The sequence below is a fragment of the Penicillium concentricum genome, assembly GCF_028827145.1.
Source record: "Penicillium concentricum strain IBT 3081 chromosome Unknown utg000002l_segment0_segment0, whole genome shotgun sequence".
Taxonomy (NCBI): Eukaryota; Fungi; Ascomycota; class Eurotiomycetes; order Eurotiales; family Aspergillaceae; genus Penicillium; species Penicillium concentricum.
Window position 1 is genome coordinate 8101112 of NW_026622755.1, and position 15037 is coordinate 8116148.

Here is a 15037-nt window from a genome sequence, read left to right on the forward strand (position 1 = left end):
GGAAATGGGTATGTGCCCTGCTTAGGGTGATTGTACTAAGTTTATAACAGGATAAGTATGCATCTGACCTAGTCCTCGTGATAACAGTCACCAGGAGCTGTGGTCATTCCCCAGACCTCTATCTATGATGACATAACAAGAAGGGGGGTTTCCTTGGCGCCTCAGGCACGTAGATAAATGTCATGTGCGTGATATACATCACGTGATTGGCTCCTTATCGACCTTGTCTTATCTCCATACATGAGCTCCGAACGTCAGCGTGTCAACTTCCACAAGTGGCTTTTTGATACCTTACATTACTCTCAAACTTACTGCATATATGTACTATGTATATATGTACAATATACAACCCTTCCACGCGTTTATATATACAGTCAGACCATACATATACTGATTATCTTCGTGAAGGCCACAACCTGACTGTCAACAACGAGGGTCTCATTAGAAAGATTCAAAGTATAACCCCTACTAATATTAGCATACCCTGTCATGCCAACTCGGCAGAGAACTTGTACAATGCAATGCACATGCATGCACGCCACTAATCTAGAATACAGTATTATTTCAAGTGCATACAGTCAATAAAATACAAAGTAAGATGAGAGGTAATACCATTAATCAATTTATATCAATTATTGGTATTGGTATTACTAGCAGAAAAAAGCAGAGTGGCGTGCATACATAGTCCATGCTTTTGTACCAGTTCTCGGCCGCTCTGGCATGGCAAGGTACATGCACAGTTGACTTTTGAAATTCCAAAGTCACGTTTTCATGAATCCACTACCTGTCGCTGAGAACAGTTTCCGTTCAAGTACTCTATACATTCATTACTAGTCCCTTTGAGACCATGTAGCCTCGCGCTAAGACGATCCTTTCAAGATTGAGGCTTTCCAGGGTAAAGACCCACCCCCGGCAAATCTCCCGCACTAGCTCCATTTTGTCAGCACAATTCCCCAGACATGGCTTCTAGGTTACTATAAGCCCAGAGGGATTTATGTTAAGAAGAGTCAAAGCCCTTGGAGTACTTCTGAAATCAGCATATCAGGTGATTTTGGAATACGAATGCGTAAATAATTTGTAGATCATCATAAATCTTTCTTTGATCAGTCGAGAACATGTGGATCAGGTACTCGAGCAATCCTTGCCTTTGATCCATCGTACTACTAAACAAACCTATTTTTCTTTGTTCTTATCCATTACCCTATAACCATTCACTCATCGGTTCCATCTTGGCCGAGAATGGATCCCTTTGCAAAACTCCCAACGGAAATCATTTTGCTGATTCTCGAGTCTTGTTGTGACTTTGCCAGCTTAGACGGTCTACAAAAGATATCTTCCCGAGCAGAGCAAGTATTCAATATCTCGTATAAGACTATCGCCCAACACGTCCTGAAAAATTGTCCTCTAACCTCGGAGGGGCTCTACAATGAATTCACACTCTTGGCCTCTATCGAGTCTACAATATTCACCCCCCGGCCTTGCTAAAACAGCTCGACAGCTTGTCGGGGGGTGCCTTGCAGTCTGCTTCTGTTTCCAGCATCAACTCATTAGCTGCGGCGCGCCAGGCTGTGACTACAGCGGCAAAGGTCCATCATACTTCCTGCGCTTGTCTCCAGCATCTCGTCAATCGTCTCGAGTCCGCAAAGCCCCACCGTCCAATTGCCCCTGCAGCCGACCTTACAGAGCGGATGCATGGAAGACTTCCAGAAAGCCATGGTGAAACATCACTACTTGCGATATATCCACCATCATGGATTGAGTCTTATCGGACGCATCGCGGCCTCTGGAATCTAGAGCTCTTCCGCCACATCTATAATGCCGCACCAACACGCTGGTCATGGTCTACGCATGATCTAGATTTCTTCACTGAACAATATGTGGAATGGTGTCGGCTTGAGTGGGGACTGGATGGAATTCAGACAATCTCAGAGTGCGTGGTCGATCTATGTTTCACTGCACCAACTACTCTCAGTCATCGATTTTTATTCCTTATTGCCATTCCGTCGCCAACAAATTTAGCGCTACGAGCATGCTGGTCTTTACCAGTAGTTCCCACTGATACTCAAGTTGGTTCCACGTGGGGTCGATGTCGGTCTACAGCTGAGGGCAGAAGTAATGTTCTTCATTCTTACAGTGGTGGAAAACAGGGTCCTCATAACCCTCTCTGGAAATTAGATTTCCGAGAATTTCGACGACTTGGTATCCCTCTTTGGGACGGGTGGCGAGTATAGTAGATGAGGTTTAGAAACCAATCGCGCAGTGTGCTCTCAACGGAGGGAAATTTGGTCGGTGGGGAGTCAGATCAGGATCTGTCCAACGGACACGGTGGGTTATTTTGTATACATGGTTTAGTCTAGCAGAGGGTGGTGTGCTTGAACAGTATAGAGAATAAATTTGAGCACCTTTAGAGGAATCTTCGAGACCAATAAACAGTACGCAGTCGAGTCGCACTATGGATTAGTCTCACATGACATACTACTTCCTCCTTTGCTACAATATTCTCTCCTTACTCGAAACACCCAAGACGATGGTCGTCCGGTGTTCTGAAGCTCGTCGTGGCACATGAGTTGGTCTTTGCCTTATTTGAGTCCAGCCTCGGGGCTAACATCGGAATCACGAAGCAGATCAATAGCAGATCAATCAAATGCTATACAGCTTACTAGAGCCGTCACCCTAAATACGAGTCTGAGTGGAGGGATATAGGGACCTAGCTATACCCCGAATCTGGATTGGCTCATCCAGATGGAAATAATCTACACGGGTTTGTAGCAAGATTCATGGTGGCTTCTTCGGGATACAAAATATCAATACGCAATCAAACGACAAGCCTGCGGCTTAGATCACCCCGATGCTTCTGCTCCTAGGTGCAACTGGATGGCTTTGTAGCAACACTCGTCAGAACGGCCCGTATGGATTGGCGTTCCAAGAGCAAATGAAAGGGGCAATGCGTCGGAGTTTGGGAAGGGGGGGGGGGGAACAAATAAATTGGATGGTGAAAGAGAGGAGAAAATGCGTGGATCGAGCGGTGTGCTATAGATAGATAGTAAAGTGACCAGGGACAGTGCTAAACCCGAACGAGAGCAAAGGCACGGCCGCCATCCCCAAAGGGGAAGGAATGCGGAGGAGGGCGGTCGGAAATGGCAGATCGGTGCAATGGGAGCGCACACCTAGTATGTTGTAGAGTAAGACTTCAAGCTGTATTAAAGTCTAGAGAATAGTAATAGAGAAAGTTAACAGGATTAGAACATTGGAAAAGTAAATCTATTTTTTCATCTATTGGTATACGAAGATCGAATGTAGAAGATGAAAATTTACTATATTAATCCTTATAATTTATTGTGCGCCACCTGCTGATAGTGGGTCATGTGACCTGAAATCATCTGTGCGGTCATGTGCGGGTAACCGTACGGAGTAGACATTCGGAATTGTTTCGCACTTGCTACTCTATCTCATGATAATTTCTTGTTAAATTCTTCAAACTCAAGTGTGATTATATGCTAGCACTCACATCCATCATCTCTCCACAGCTCAATTTGAACTGAGTCCTGTGTTACTCCAGTATGTAATCCTGGCTGAAGATCTCATTTCCTAAACTCTACAGACAAACAAGCGGCTCCACTTTCGGGGGATTTCCCTCTTGCTTTAGTAGCTGGAGACTTCTCGGACGACCACAACAATGTGTAGAGTAAACCATTCTGCTCCCGTCAAATTTTGCCTAGGTGCATCCTTTCCTCCGTACTTCTTCTAGTTAGCACCAGGATCTGCGCCCCAGACACCACGTTGGGAGTTTTATTGCAGAGAGCAGACCAGATAGAAAAAATGGATGTAGTTGTAACAATATAGAAGGTGGAAATAGGATTCTCAAATGAATTACATATAATATAATATCATATCATATAATATAATATACTTCCGTACCGAGTACGATGCACCAAAAATGGATCAAAACCTCAAGCGTAACCCTCATGACTCAAGATTAGTGGCCCCATTTCCACTAGCCCCGGTTGTCCACTAACCAGTGCGAGTCAGTAAAAAGACGCCATGCAGTTGTCTCTTCTAGAAAGTCTCTCGGCAATTTACGACCACCTTCGGGAATCCGAATGGAAGGGGAAACATGCACGCTAGTGACTGGGGGGGGGGGGGGGGCAAGCTATATGATCTTACAGGTCTCAAGTCTAGCTCAACTTCAGCTTAAGTCCAGCTTAAACCTGTTATTTACTTCTTCCCTTGCCCCGATGATTGTACAACATAAACTCGGTATCTTTCGGTTAAAGGCCGAAAGCTAAAGCGCTGAGATTTATTAGATCTATACGTTAGGAAAAACAGTCCAACCTCACTTTGGGGGATTTATGATGTATATCGTATATAGAAGGTAATCCCGTGTTGCCGTATCATCGAGGTGGCCTAAAGGGGAGAGTATAAGGTGAAGAGATGGAGCCAATAGTAGAACTAGAAGAAAGCCCAAAAGACTATAGGGTGAAAAGGACCCTTAAAGCATTGCCGTTCTCATTCTTTCATTATTTTTCCCCTATACAAACTCAGCTCCGCTAAATCCACTTCTCTCTCCCCTCCCCCTCCCCTCTCTCTTCTCTTTTCTCTCTCTGTCTTTTTTTGCAATCGTCGGATCATATTGCAATTTCAACTTGATTCTTCAATTTTGGGAAATCTTTTTCTTTGAAGCCCTTCCCCTCATTCTGCCCCCATCCCAAAGCGGCCTACATTTGCTGGAATCCGCGAAAACACATATACGCACACAAACACCTCTCCTAGAGATAGTCAAAACCTCCCCAATTTCAAAAGGGACTGATGAAGGTATGTGCGCATCTCTTTACTCCCTATACCCTATTCCCATACCCCCCTTCCCCTCCCTCCAATAATAATGATATCACGCCCTTCCCAATTTCTGGGTCGCTTCTTCAGACCATCACTGACACTGACAGCGACACTATCGCTATCGACTGGCCGGAGGATTGGACGCTCACCGTATTCGCTAGGTTCTCCTGCATCTCTCAGACAAACGACGGTGACCCGCGCCCTCCTTTGTCCTGGTCTCCCATTGCTTCCCCTCTCCCGGCGCCTCGACCGAATGTGCGACCCCGATACCCAACCTCTCACCGGACTCCATGTGGTCTTATAACAATTTCCTGGACAAAAGTGATCCTCAATTATACAAGCGCAGCTGTGCCGCATACGTCGGGTGCCAACAAGGTCTTCTCACCGGTTGTTTTGAGGGAGGTCGTGTTGGGCGCGATTAGGGAGTGAACCTGTCTCTCCTTTCCTTACATATTGACGGGTTTCATTTTCGTTTTGTGTACCTCGCCTGTTGAAGGGGCTGTCTATAACTAAACGAGATGGAGCCCGAGAATCCGAACGCGTTCAAGCGGAGCTCGATGCACCAAGCGTTATACAGTCGTCCAGTGGAACGGCGTGCAAGCAAGAAGTCTTCATCTAGAGATCGGCATGGTATGGTCTATCCCGACAGTTTCCGAGAAACTACCATTCGAACTGTGACGCCAGAGTCGCACTCCCCCGCCAACCATTCCCCTTTATCCGAACCTGAACACCTCACGGGCGCTTTGTCCTCACCCCGAAACACCGTGCGATCACGACCAATCGAGCCTGAACGTCGTCGGGATTTCAATAAACACTCATCTGGAGTAGGCGAAGACGATCCTCCGGTGGAAGCAAGGAGTCAACGGGCGCGATCGCGGACAACGGCGGCTGAGGAGCAACGCAACGACATCACCCCCAACGCCTTCAAAACTCGAACGCGGGTTGGGTCAATTAACACAGCCAGCCCGTCTCAGCCAAAATTGCCCGAAGATCCGTCATCTTCTATCGGGTTTCCGTCAATTGAGTCCCCAAAATACAGCAGCCATACTGTCCCTCGCCCTCGACTGACCAGAGCAGCCGGTCTGGTTGCCGGTGGAGCACAAAATCAAGATTCATTTGCCTCACCCCTCTCGAGTGTGGAAGCCACAAAGATCCTGCAGTTGATGAAGACTACATGTGGTAGAATGCATGGAATCTTATCTTTTCGAACTGCCTCGACCACTGCCTGGACATCCGGATACTGCGCTATCAACGTCGCTACCGGGAGTCTCATTTATCAAGCCAAGGGAGAGCCAGCATTGGCCAAAACATTGATCCCCGATCTACGTGGTTGTCGAGTTCGGACATTGTGGGACTCTGACCTTCAAGCCACCTATTTGAGCGTTCACACATTTACCTCTGGGCTTGGGATACAACTACGACCTCACGTGAACGAAACATTCGATTCCTGGCTTGCCGCTCTACTGTGTTGGCAGCCAATTCGACCTAAGGGTGTTCAGAACAAGATGACAAAACCTCAAGAGGTTGTGATTGGAGACCGGCGGATCCCAGAGCGTCGACGCAACTCAGAAAGCACAGTACAAAAGGATGCAACTATTATCAAGGTTGGCAAGATGCTTCTATGGGACAAGCCGTCTGCTTCCGGTGCCATGCCGGTGTCCGGACGCCGCGTGTCAACATACAGACAGTCAAGGGCTCTTTCTTCCTCGTGGCAAAAGGTGAGCTGCACACTACAAGAAAATGGCTTTTTCAAGCTCTACACAGAGTCCGACGTGGCTCTCCTGGCATGTGTGCAGTTGTCTCAATTATCACGCTGCGCTATTCAGCAGTTGAACTCCTCGGTGCTGGATGATGAATTTTGCATTGCCATCTATCCTCAATATACGGCACATCCAGTACCCGATTCAAACGTGCGGCCTATATACCTCGCACTTGAAAGCCGTGTTCTCTTTGAGGTGTGGTTTGTGCTTCTCCGCGCATTCACAATCCCAGAGCTCTATGGTCCTGTGTCGCAGGGAGAGGATCCCAATAAAACACCAGACGCCGAGGCCACCGAACCACCTTTGACCAAAGACATGTTCCGAATCGAACGATTCTTAAACTTGAAAATTGTAGAGGCGAAGCTATTTCGCTCCAAAGAGGAGGACACCCCCCGAAGCCGAAAGGCGTCGAGATCACATGGCCAGCCTGCTCCAACCTCAAAGGTCAGCGACTACTACACAGAGGTGCTCCTAGACGGAGAAATTCGTGGCAAGACTGCTGTCAAGTATCGCACCATAAATCCTTTCTGGCGAGAAGATTTCCTCTTCACTGATCTGCCGCCAGTGCTATCCCAAGCCTCTATCCTCGTTAAAACGCTCAATCCGACACAGAGGGACTGGACACTCATCTCCCACGGAACATACGCACCCAATCAAGACGTGAGTGCTGTGAACATGCTGGATGAGATCGAAATTTCTGCAAATGATATCATCTTCGGACGGGTAGACCTGCGACTTGAAGAATTAGATGCCGGCGTGGATACCGAAAAGTGGTGGCCTATCCTGGATAACCAAGATCAGGCAATTGGCGAAATGTTCATGAAGGCGCGGATGGAGGAAACCGTCGTCTTGATGTCTGACGAGTACGCAGAGATGTCGGAACTTCTTCACTCCTTCACCAATGGCCTCACAATCAACATGGCACAACTGATGTCATCGGAGCTAAATCATCTGGCCGAGATGCTTCTGAACATTTATCAGGTCTCGGGGTCCACGGTGGAATGGATCTCAGCCTTGGTTGAAGATGAAATCGATGGGGTGCACAAAGAATCCACCACCAACCGGCTGAGGTATACAACGAGAATTCATTCGAACAACTCACAGGAGACTAGCCAAGAGCGCGAGGTCCTTGTCAGAGACATGGGAAGGACGGCCACTGTGGAGGCTAACCTCCTGTTCCGTGGAAACTCGCTTCTAACCAAGGCCCTCGATCTTCACATGCGTCGGCTGGGCAAGCAGTATTTGGAGGATACTATCGCTGAACGACTACGTGATATTGATGATAGCGATCCGGAATGCGAAGTCGATCCATCTCGAGTTCCACGGCACGAGGATCTTGAACGTAACTGGCGAAACCTCACCGCTCTTACCACAAGCATGTGGAAATCCATTGCAGGATCTGCATCCAGGTGTCCCCCAGAACTGCGACGCATCTTCCGGCATGTCAGGGCGTGTGCAGACGATCGCTATGGTGACTTCCTCCGATCTGTGACATACAGTAGTGTTTCTGGTTTCCTGTTCTTACGCTTCTTCTGCCCGGCTATTCTGAACCCGAAGCTTTTTGGGCTTTTGAAAGGTATGGAACTACGCTTGACCCTGGTTTTTCTTTGCTAACCACCTCCAGATCACCCTCGTCCTCGTGCACAGCGTACTTTGACCCTTATTGCCAAGGCATTGCAGGGTCTGGCCAATATGACAACATTCGGCAACAAAGAACCTTGGATGGAACCGATGAACAAATTCCTCGTCGGTCATCGCTCAGAATTCAAAGATTTCGTTGATTCGGTTTGTGCAATTCCCGCCGATCGACCAGTCCCTATCGTCACACCCTCCTACACCACCCCTATCCAAATCCTTGGGCGGTTGCCGCCCACATCGCGTGAGGGATTCCCCAGTCTTCCATTCCTCATCGACTATGCTCGCTCCTTCGCGAACTTGATACGTGTCTGGCTTGATGTCTCCCCAGAACGACTCAACGAATTGACCGAGCTAGACGTCAACCTTTCCAAGTTCCAGAAAGAAGCCCTTCGCCTGCGATCACGCACCGAGGAGTGTCTCAGGCGAGCCGAGCAAGCAGAGCGGCCAAGTGGAAACCTTGAGATCAAATGGGAAGCGCTGGTGGATTCAATGGAGCGAGCCGTAACCTTCTACGACGAAAGCTCAAGCAAACCCAGCACCCCGGCGCCAGAAACGTCAGCTAGTACTACACCGGCCCCCAATAACCATCGTAATTCGACTGGCTACTTTGGTACACGTCCTGCAATGCCGCGCCGGTCCACTGAGCACGTTCCCGATGCCGAGGATGACACGCCTCCAAGCTCGTCATCGGCGACCTGGGACCAAAGCCGAATTCCATTTGCCATCCCACGTTGGTCTGATCCACGCGACAGCACCGGAAGCTCGAAGAACTCCTCGACGTACTCGCTCGAGGTCTCGGAGTCCTCGAAAGCGCGCAGGGCCAGCGTCACGAAAGAGTCCTCGAGCAAGTACCGCTTCTTCGACTTTGTCCCTGCTCCCTCCCGACGCAAGGCCAAGGAACGTGACCAGGCTCAAAACCACTCGCACGAGGATCTACGCAATGAATCTTAATGCACCAATGTCCATGCAATCTCCTTTCATCCTTACACATTTTTGACTTTGTTCTTTCTCGTCTACCTCTTTCCCATGTGCTCATGATTTCAACGTTCCTCTTTTCTCCCCTTCTCTCCCTCTACTCCCCTTTTTCTATCTTGCCTCCTCGAGTTCCGTTCTGCTTGATCATCCATATGTCTATGTTATCCTCTAAAGCATGTGTCATGGTGTTGATACCCATTCCTTCTTTTGATTGTGTGTTTCATGGTCCCGCCCTCCCCTATACACATCTTCCCCCAGCCCAGCTCTTAAGACAAAAACAAAGAGAGCTAAAAATAAGGATCTGGATTTTTGGGAAGCAAAAAAGAACATGATCTGATTTTTGAACTTGGCTGAGGCTCTTGTGCTTTTCTCTTTTTGGTCGTTCTGAGGAATCATTTGGGTCTTTCTCTTGTGTGTTTGGATTTCCTTTTGGAGATGGTGGCCATCGTGTAAATACCTTTTACTCTTTTTATATTCTTCCAATAGATGGAATGGATTGGTGTTTTCCTTTTTGAAAGTTGTGACTCTGTTAGATAGAAATACAAACATCAAATGCTGTTCGTTGAATACATCTGTACATTGGATCAGAACAAATATCAGGTGTCGCCTTGGGTGATAACAAGACAGCAAGTGTTAAGCATAACCCTAGGCCACACCCATACAGCACCGGGTCTTCGATGGAAGATAGAAACACATAGCAACACAATGAGCAAGTTAGTTTTAAAGCCACATGTTCGAAGAAACAACACACAGAAGATGAGTGAAAAATACACATCACTTCCACAAACAGAGCTTTCCACTAGCAGTGCCACCAGCAACCCAGTTCTTACTCCGGTGGAACACAGCCACGGCAGGAACAGCAGTGATTCCATCGCCGCCAAGCTGAGCGAGCTGGTCGCCATTGCTGCTGTAAACATCAACGAAACGGTTCATGTTTCCTATGCAGAACCGCTGGATGGGGGATTGGGGGTTGAGTTGCCACTGAGGGCGGAGACTATAAGAGGAAAGTTAGGGCTTGATACTTTGGCAAAACCAACAAGGACGCAAAGTAAAGGAGAAATCATACATTGTCACCCAGCGGCCAGTCTGGCAGTTGTGGCGGACAACAGTGTCGGGAGTGAATTCCTTTTCTGAAAGCTTGTGGCCCTGCTTCCACGTAGAGAGGCCCTTTGCGCCCACGTCGTAGATTTTCAACGTGTCGTCGTAGGACGATGTAGCAATCTGCCCAGCGGCATTGAAAGCTGCGTGGGAAACCGAGAGCCGGCTTTCATGCTCAGCAACAGGAGTTCGACTGTGCGGCGAAAGCTTGCGCAGATCCCATAATCTCAGGAACCGATCCAAACTTGCCGTGGCGAAGTAATGGGGCTGGGAGGGACATAGTGTGAAGCCCCCGATCTTCTTGTCTGACAGGTCCCACTTTGACACGTTGCTATCTTTGCGCGGTTCTCGCGTGTCGTACCGCCCGAATCCACCTTGGAGTGTAGTCCAGTACAAAGTGTTAGGGTCATCGGGGGCCATATCGACTCCGGAGATTGCTTCATCTATGTTGGTTGATTCAGGAGCATAGCTCTCTGAAGAGACCATTTTCTCTAAGTCCAGTGCTCGAATCGAGCTGTCGTAACTTGCTGTGTACAAATGCGTCGGCTTTGATGGGTTGATCATCATTGCGCTGATCGTTCGGGTGTGTGGCTTGAGTGTTGTGAGGATTGGATCGGGGTCATCCTCATCTTCATCGTCGTCCTCGCCTGCCGCGGGCTTCTCCTGTGAGGCATCCAGCATGCCCAGGTGACCCATTTTGTCTCCCGCGAATATAAGAGGTTTGGATTCGGATGGATGGAAGGCCATGCTATACACACGCTCGGGGGTGATCTTGATCCCTGCGATAATCGGAAATGCGTCAGAATGGTAGAATTTTCATAGAAAGCTAAGATACTTACGCTGCGGATCCCAAGAATCCCACAATTGAAGTCCATTCATCTCCTCACGAAGGGTCTTCAGCTCCTTGTCTGTTGTTTTTTCGACATCATCGTCCCCAAATGTCCTTTCATAGGGCATTGCAACACCCTTAGTGATGACATCGACTCCGATCAGGCTATCGGGACTGAGCTTTTGGCCCGAAACAAACATATCTGCTTGACTGAACGAGTCTGTCCGGCGCATTCTTTTGAGTCTGTCCGCTTCGCGCATTGCCTCATACTCATCGTCTGCCTTGCGCTTCGCTACTTCACTTTCGGCTGCGATACCCTTGAGGCGCGAGGATGTCCGCCGGGGCGTTGTATCCTCCTCGGTTTTCACTTTAGGAGCTGCGCGCTTTTTCGGCTTTGCGCCATTGCTGCCCGGAGTCTTAGGGCTTGCGAAGAGGCCCGAGGATTGCGATTCGAGTGTGAGTTTCTTCAATAGCGCATCACGCTCGGCAATGTTTGCCAAACGCTGCTGTTCGAATTCCGATAGCTCACTTTTCCCTGCCATGTTGTTTTCGGTGGCTTCGGGCGAACTTTCATATGCAGTTTGCGCCTCGGGGGTGCGAGGCACGTCCTCGGGAAAACGCGTAGACCCGTTACACGACATCATGTGACTTTGCGGGAAGTTGATGGCCGATTAGTCCGTTCCTCAAAGAAAAAAAGAAAGCAATCTTCTTGTTTCTCTTTTTTGGATTTGAAGTTGCAAACGTTGAAGAAGTGGAAGAGAAGAGTAGGATTTACTCCAGGTTGGATTTACTCTGAGAAGTGCATGAACAAGTGCAGACCTAACGACTCAGCAATGGCGACAAATATCAACCGGCTGTGCTTCCTCTCAAGAAGCAACTCTACGGCTCCTTTCTTATATCACACTCGAACACTCACACCTATCTCATCCGCGGCCCGAAAACAATTCAATCGTCGCTTTCCGCGCTCTTTTTCTACCCAGGTCAACACCGAGGCAAATGATGCAACGGAGAACAAACCACTAGCGGAGGATAACACAAGTCAGAATATTTCTGAAGAGTCAATTACCTCCAGCTCGACGAGTGAGGCAGCTCCCAAGCCGCGACGAAGCTATCTGCAGAAAAAAGCAGCATCTGTCTCTGCAAGGCCTAGCCTCAGACCATCTGTGGTCAAGAAGACAACGAAAATAGCACCGAAGATCACAAGTCAGGAGAAATTGGTATTCGGAGGGCTCTTGGAGCAGCTTGGACTCAAACACGATGGAGAAACTACCGAGCCGAGCTCATTGAAACCACTGAGCGAGGAGAAGAAGGCTGAACTGGCCGAGCTAGCGTCGGTGTTTGATGGTCTGCTAAAGGACCCAAGGCAAAAGAGGGCGAATATGAAAGCTAAGCAGCAAGCGAGGGACGACTATTCTTCCTACCGAAGTCCAGAGAAGTCGGAAACGGAAGAACAGGTCCCAGCAGAGAATCAAGGTCCAAAGCGAATCTATCTCCGTGAGCTGGGTTATACCGAGCCCGCCACGGCGAGCGCTGCCGAAGTAACCGTCAGCTTGCGGAGGGCGATTGAGATCGTCGTCAAAGCGGAATCAGAGCACATTGAATTCGCACTTTTCCAAGCCGTCGAGGACGGCAAGGGCGACTTGGGTGTATGGGAGGTATGCAAAGAGCGCATCTTCTCCATGCTGCGCCACCTAGACGAGAAATCTCTTGTGGAGGCTTCAGACCCGGAAAGTCTGAGCACAGCAGATCAGCCCGAACCATCCACTCGGCCATCAGGACCCCTCCGAGTCCCGGCCGTCGTCCCGGTCTCCCCCGTCGTGGTAGCTCTATACCCGAAGACCCTCCTAATCGCCTTCCGCTTGCTGAACACCCATTTCCGCGACTCCCCGCTCATCCCCCAGTTCCGCTCGACCATCAAGGAGTACGGCCGTGTCTCTACTTTCCTCGGTGCTTCATCTGGCCTGTACGATGAGTTGATCCACTACCACTGGCGAGTATGCAAGGACCTTCCCACTGTGGTATCGATCCTGCGCGAGATGAACCAGCTGGGCATCAACCCGAGCAGCAAGTCCCGCGGCATGCTGACCGGACTTATCATTCGCCATGCCCGGGACTTGGAGGCAAATCGGAAATCCCCGAGCGAGAAAGATTTCTTCTGGGATTTGCCATCCAACAAGGAGTCATTCGATGAGCTTACCCGTAAGGATGGGTGGATGGATCAGATCGAGGCGCGTGCCGAGGAAGAGGCGAGGCAACGTCAGGCTACTCGGACTTTCCACCACTAGGCTCTTGTGCTCTTTTGGACAGGTTGTCTGAATGTACAATCTGAACTATTATGTAAAGTATGTAATATCACTAGCGAAGCCATATCGAAATTCATGTTAATACTATGTACACAAACAATTGTATCGAGCCAAAAAAGAACAGCAAAAGAAATAAAAGTACATCCACCAGACCTCTCTACAAACCCCCATGGATCCCCCAAAACCTTTCTGCATTGAAAGTGAACCTATTATCATCTTTCCACAAATCATCAAAAGCAGTAAAAAGCACCAAATCCTCCCTCCGGTGATCAAAACTCTTCCTCAAACTCGCGACAGCCAGCCGCTGATTCTCCGCAGAAGGGATAGCACCCCCATTTGAATCCCCACCATGCGGCCACCCCGACTCGGTGATCATAGTCCGCTTCCCGCCAGCCCGAGCAGATATACTACGCGCCTGCGCGAGCGCATACGGACCAGCACCAGCAGGCCGCTGGGTACGATCGAAGAAAGCATGGCAGTTTGCAGCACAGTAGTCGGAGACTTGGCAGAGTTCCGGGTGGTCGAGCAGGACGGAGAAGGTATCGACTGTGACGACCGGGCCATTATAGCCCTGTGCGCGGAGCACAGAACGTGCCTTTTTCACAGCGGCCGCGACGTCGCCGGGGGAGTTGGTGCCGGCATTTACAAGCTCATTGCCAATGGAGATGGTGTGGAAGATGGACCAGTCCTTTTTGCCATCTGGGCCTGTTACGGCGTCGCCGAAGGCGCTCAGGCTTCCTGGAAAATCGGTTAGGTCGTAGACGCCGGCGAAAACGCGCATGTTGTGTCGTCGGGCGGCCTTGGATACTATTCTTGTTTGGTCGCAGTCTGTGCCATATATGCGGACGAAGGAATATTCGGGAATTCTGTCTAGGTCTTGGTTTACTTCTTCCTGGGTCTTGCAGGTGCGGTCTGCTTTGTAGGGGGAGTAAGAGATGCCGAATTGGGCATGTGGGTGCTGGGGAGGGGGATAAGGAACGGGCGGCTCGTAGAAGTTAGGGAGTTTTAGCTTGTTCTGCTTGGCTGGGGCTGGGATAGAGCGGTCGTTCACGTCGTCGTTATTCTTGGATACTTCAGGCGGCGGCGGTGCCCCAGCGGAGCTATCTGTGTCCGGGATTGATATTGGGGGTTGCTTTGATGGGAGAGTTAGGCCGGTTTGTCGATGAGGGACCAACATATCTTCTCGTCATCGAGAATAGTTTTATCTACTAACATTTTCTTGTGGGGAGGTCAAGGCCTGAACGTAGTGTGTTTCCGTACTGATGGGCTCTCCCTTTTCATTGACCCAGACAACTACCTCTTTGGTAAAGGGTGGCTGGGCGACATCTCCACGGGATTGTTTCTCGACTATCGCCAATCAGCAAAATCCGATATAAGCATGAGGTTATTTGAACGATGATGCTCTTACCCCGAGCTTCGGCGCAGACACCATAAGCAAATAGCAGGCCGACAAGGGCCTGAGTAAGGCGCTTCATTTTCCACCTCAGTTCGCCCTGGGGAAGCTAATCTGTAAATCGAGTGAAATGACCTGAGCTTAGTCGGCGATCATAACAAGAGTGACTTTCCAATCATCTAGAACGGGAAACCCATGCATATGGTGC

General features: G+C 49.4%; 5 protein-coding genes across 5 annotated transcripts; 3 read left to right on the plus strand and 2 right to left on the minus strand.

Annotated features, from left to right (window-relative positions):
- Positions 1–1239: 1239 nt before the first annotated feature.
- On the plus strand, positions 1240–2231 carry N7517_006796 (uncharacterized protein; the record flags this gene model as incomplete). Its single annotated transcript, XM_056724526.1, has 2 exons — positions 1240–1364; positions 1499–2231. The coding sequence occupies 2 exons, from the start codon at positions 1240–1242 to the stop codon at positions 2229–2231; spliced, it is 858 nt and encodes a 285-aa protein (XP_056580776.1).
- Positions 2232–5351: 3120 nt separating this feature from the next.
- Positions 5352–9182, plus strand: N7517_006797 (GTPase-activating protein BUD2; the record flags this gene model as incomplete). The annotated part of the gene is made up of 2 exons (XM_056724527.1): positions 5352–8169; positions 8218–9182. The coding sequence occupies 2 exons, from the start codon at positions 5352–5354 to the stop codon at positions 9180–9182; spliced, it is 3783 nt and encodes a 1260-aa protein (XP_056580777.1).
- Positions 9183–9980: 798 nt separating this feature from the next.
- N7517_006798 (WD domain protein) lies at positions 9981–11777 on the minus strand (the record flags this gene model as incomplete). Its single annotated transcript, XM_056724528.1, has 3 exons — positions 9981–10200; positions 10273–11083; positions 11144–11777. 3 exons carry the CDS (start codon positions 11775–11777, stop codon positions 9981–9983), a joined length of 1665 nt encoding a protein of 554 aa, XP_056580778.1.
- Positions 11778–11966: 189 nt separating this feature from the next.
- Positions 11967–13418, plus strand: N7517_006799 (uncharacterized protein; the record flags this gene model as incomplete). Its single annotated transcript, XM_056724529.1, has 1 exon — positions 11967–13418. The coding sequence occupies one exon, from the start codon at positions 11967–11969 to the stop codon at positions 13416–13418; it is 1452 nt and encodes a 483-aa protein (XP_056580779.1).
- A 175-nt stretch (positions 13419–13593) lies between these two features.
- Positions 13594–14613, minus strand: scw4 (putative cell wall glucanase (Scw4); the record flags this gene model as incomplete). Its single annotated transcript, XM_056724530.1, has 1 exon — positions 13594–14613. One exon carries the CDS (start codon positions 14611–14613, stop codon positions 13594–13596), a length of 1020 nt encoding a protein of 339 aa, XP_056580780.1.
- Positions 14614–15037: the final 424 nt, after the last annotated feature.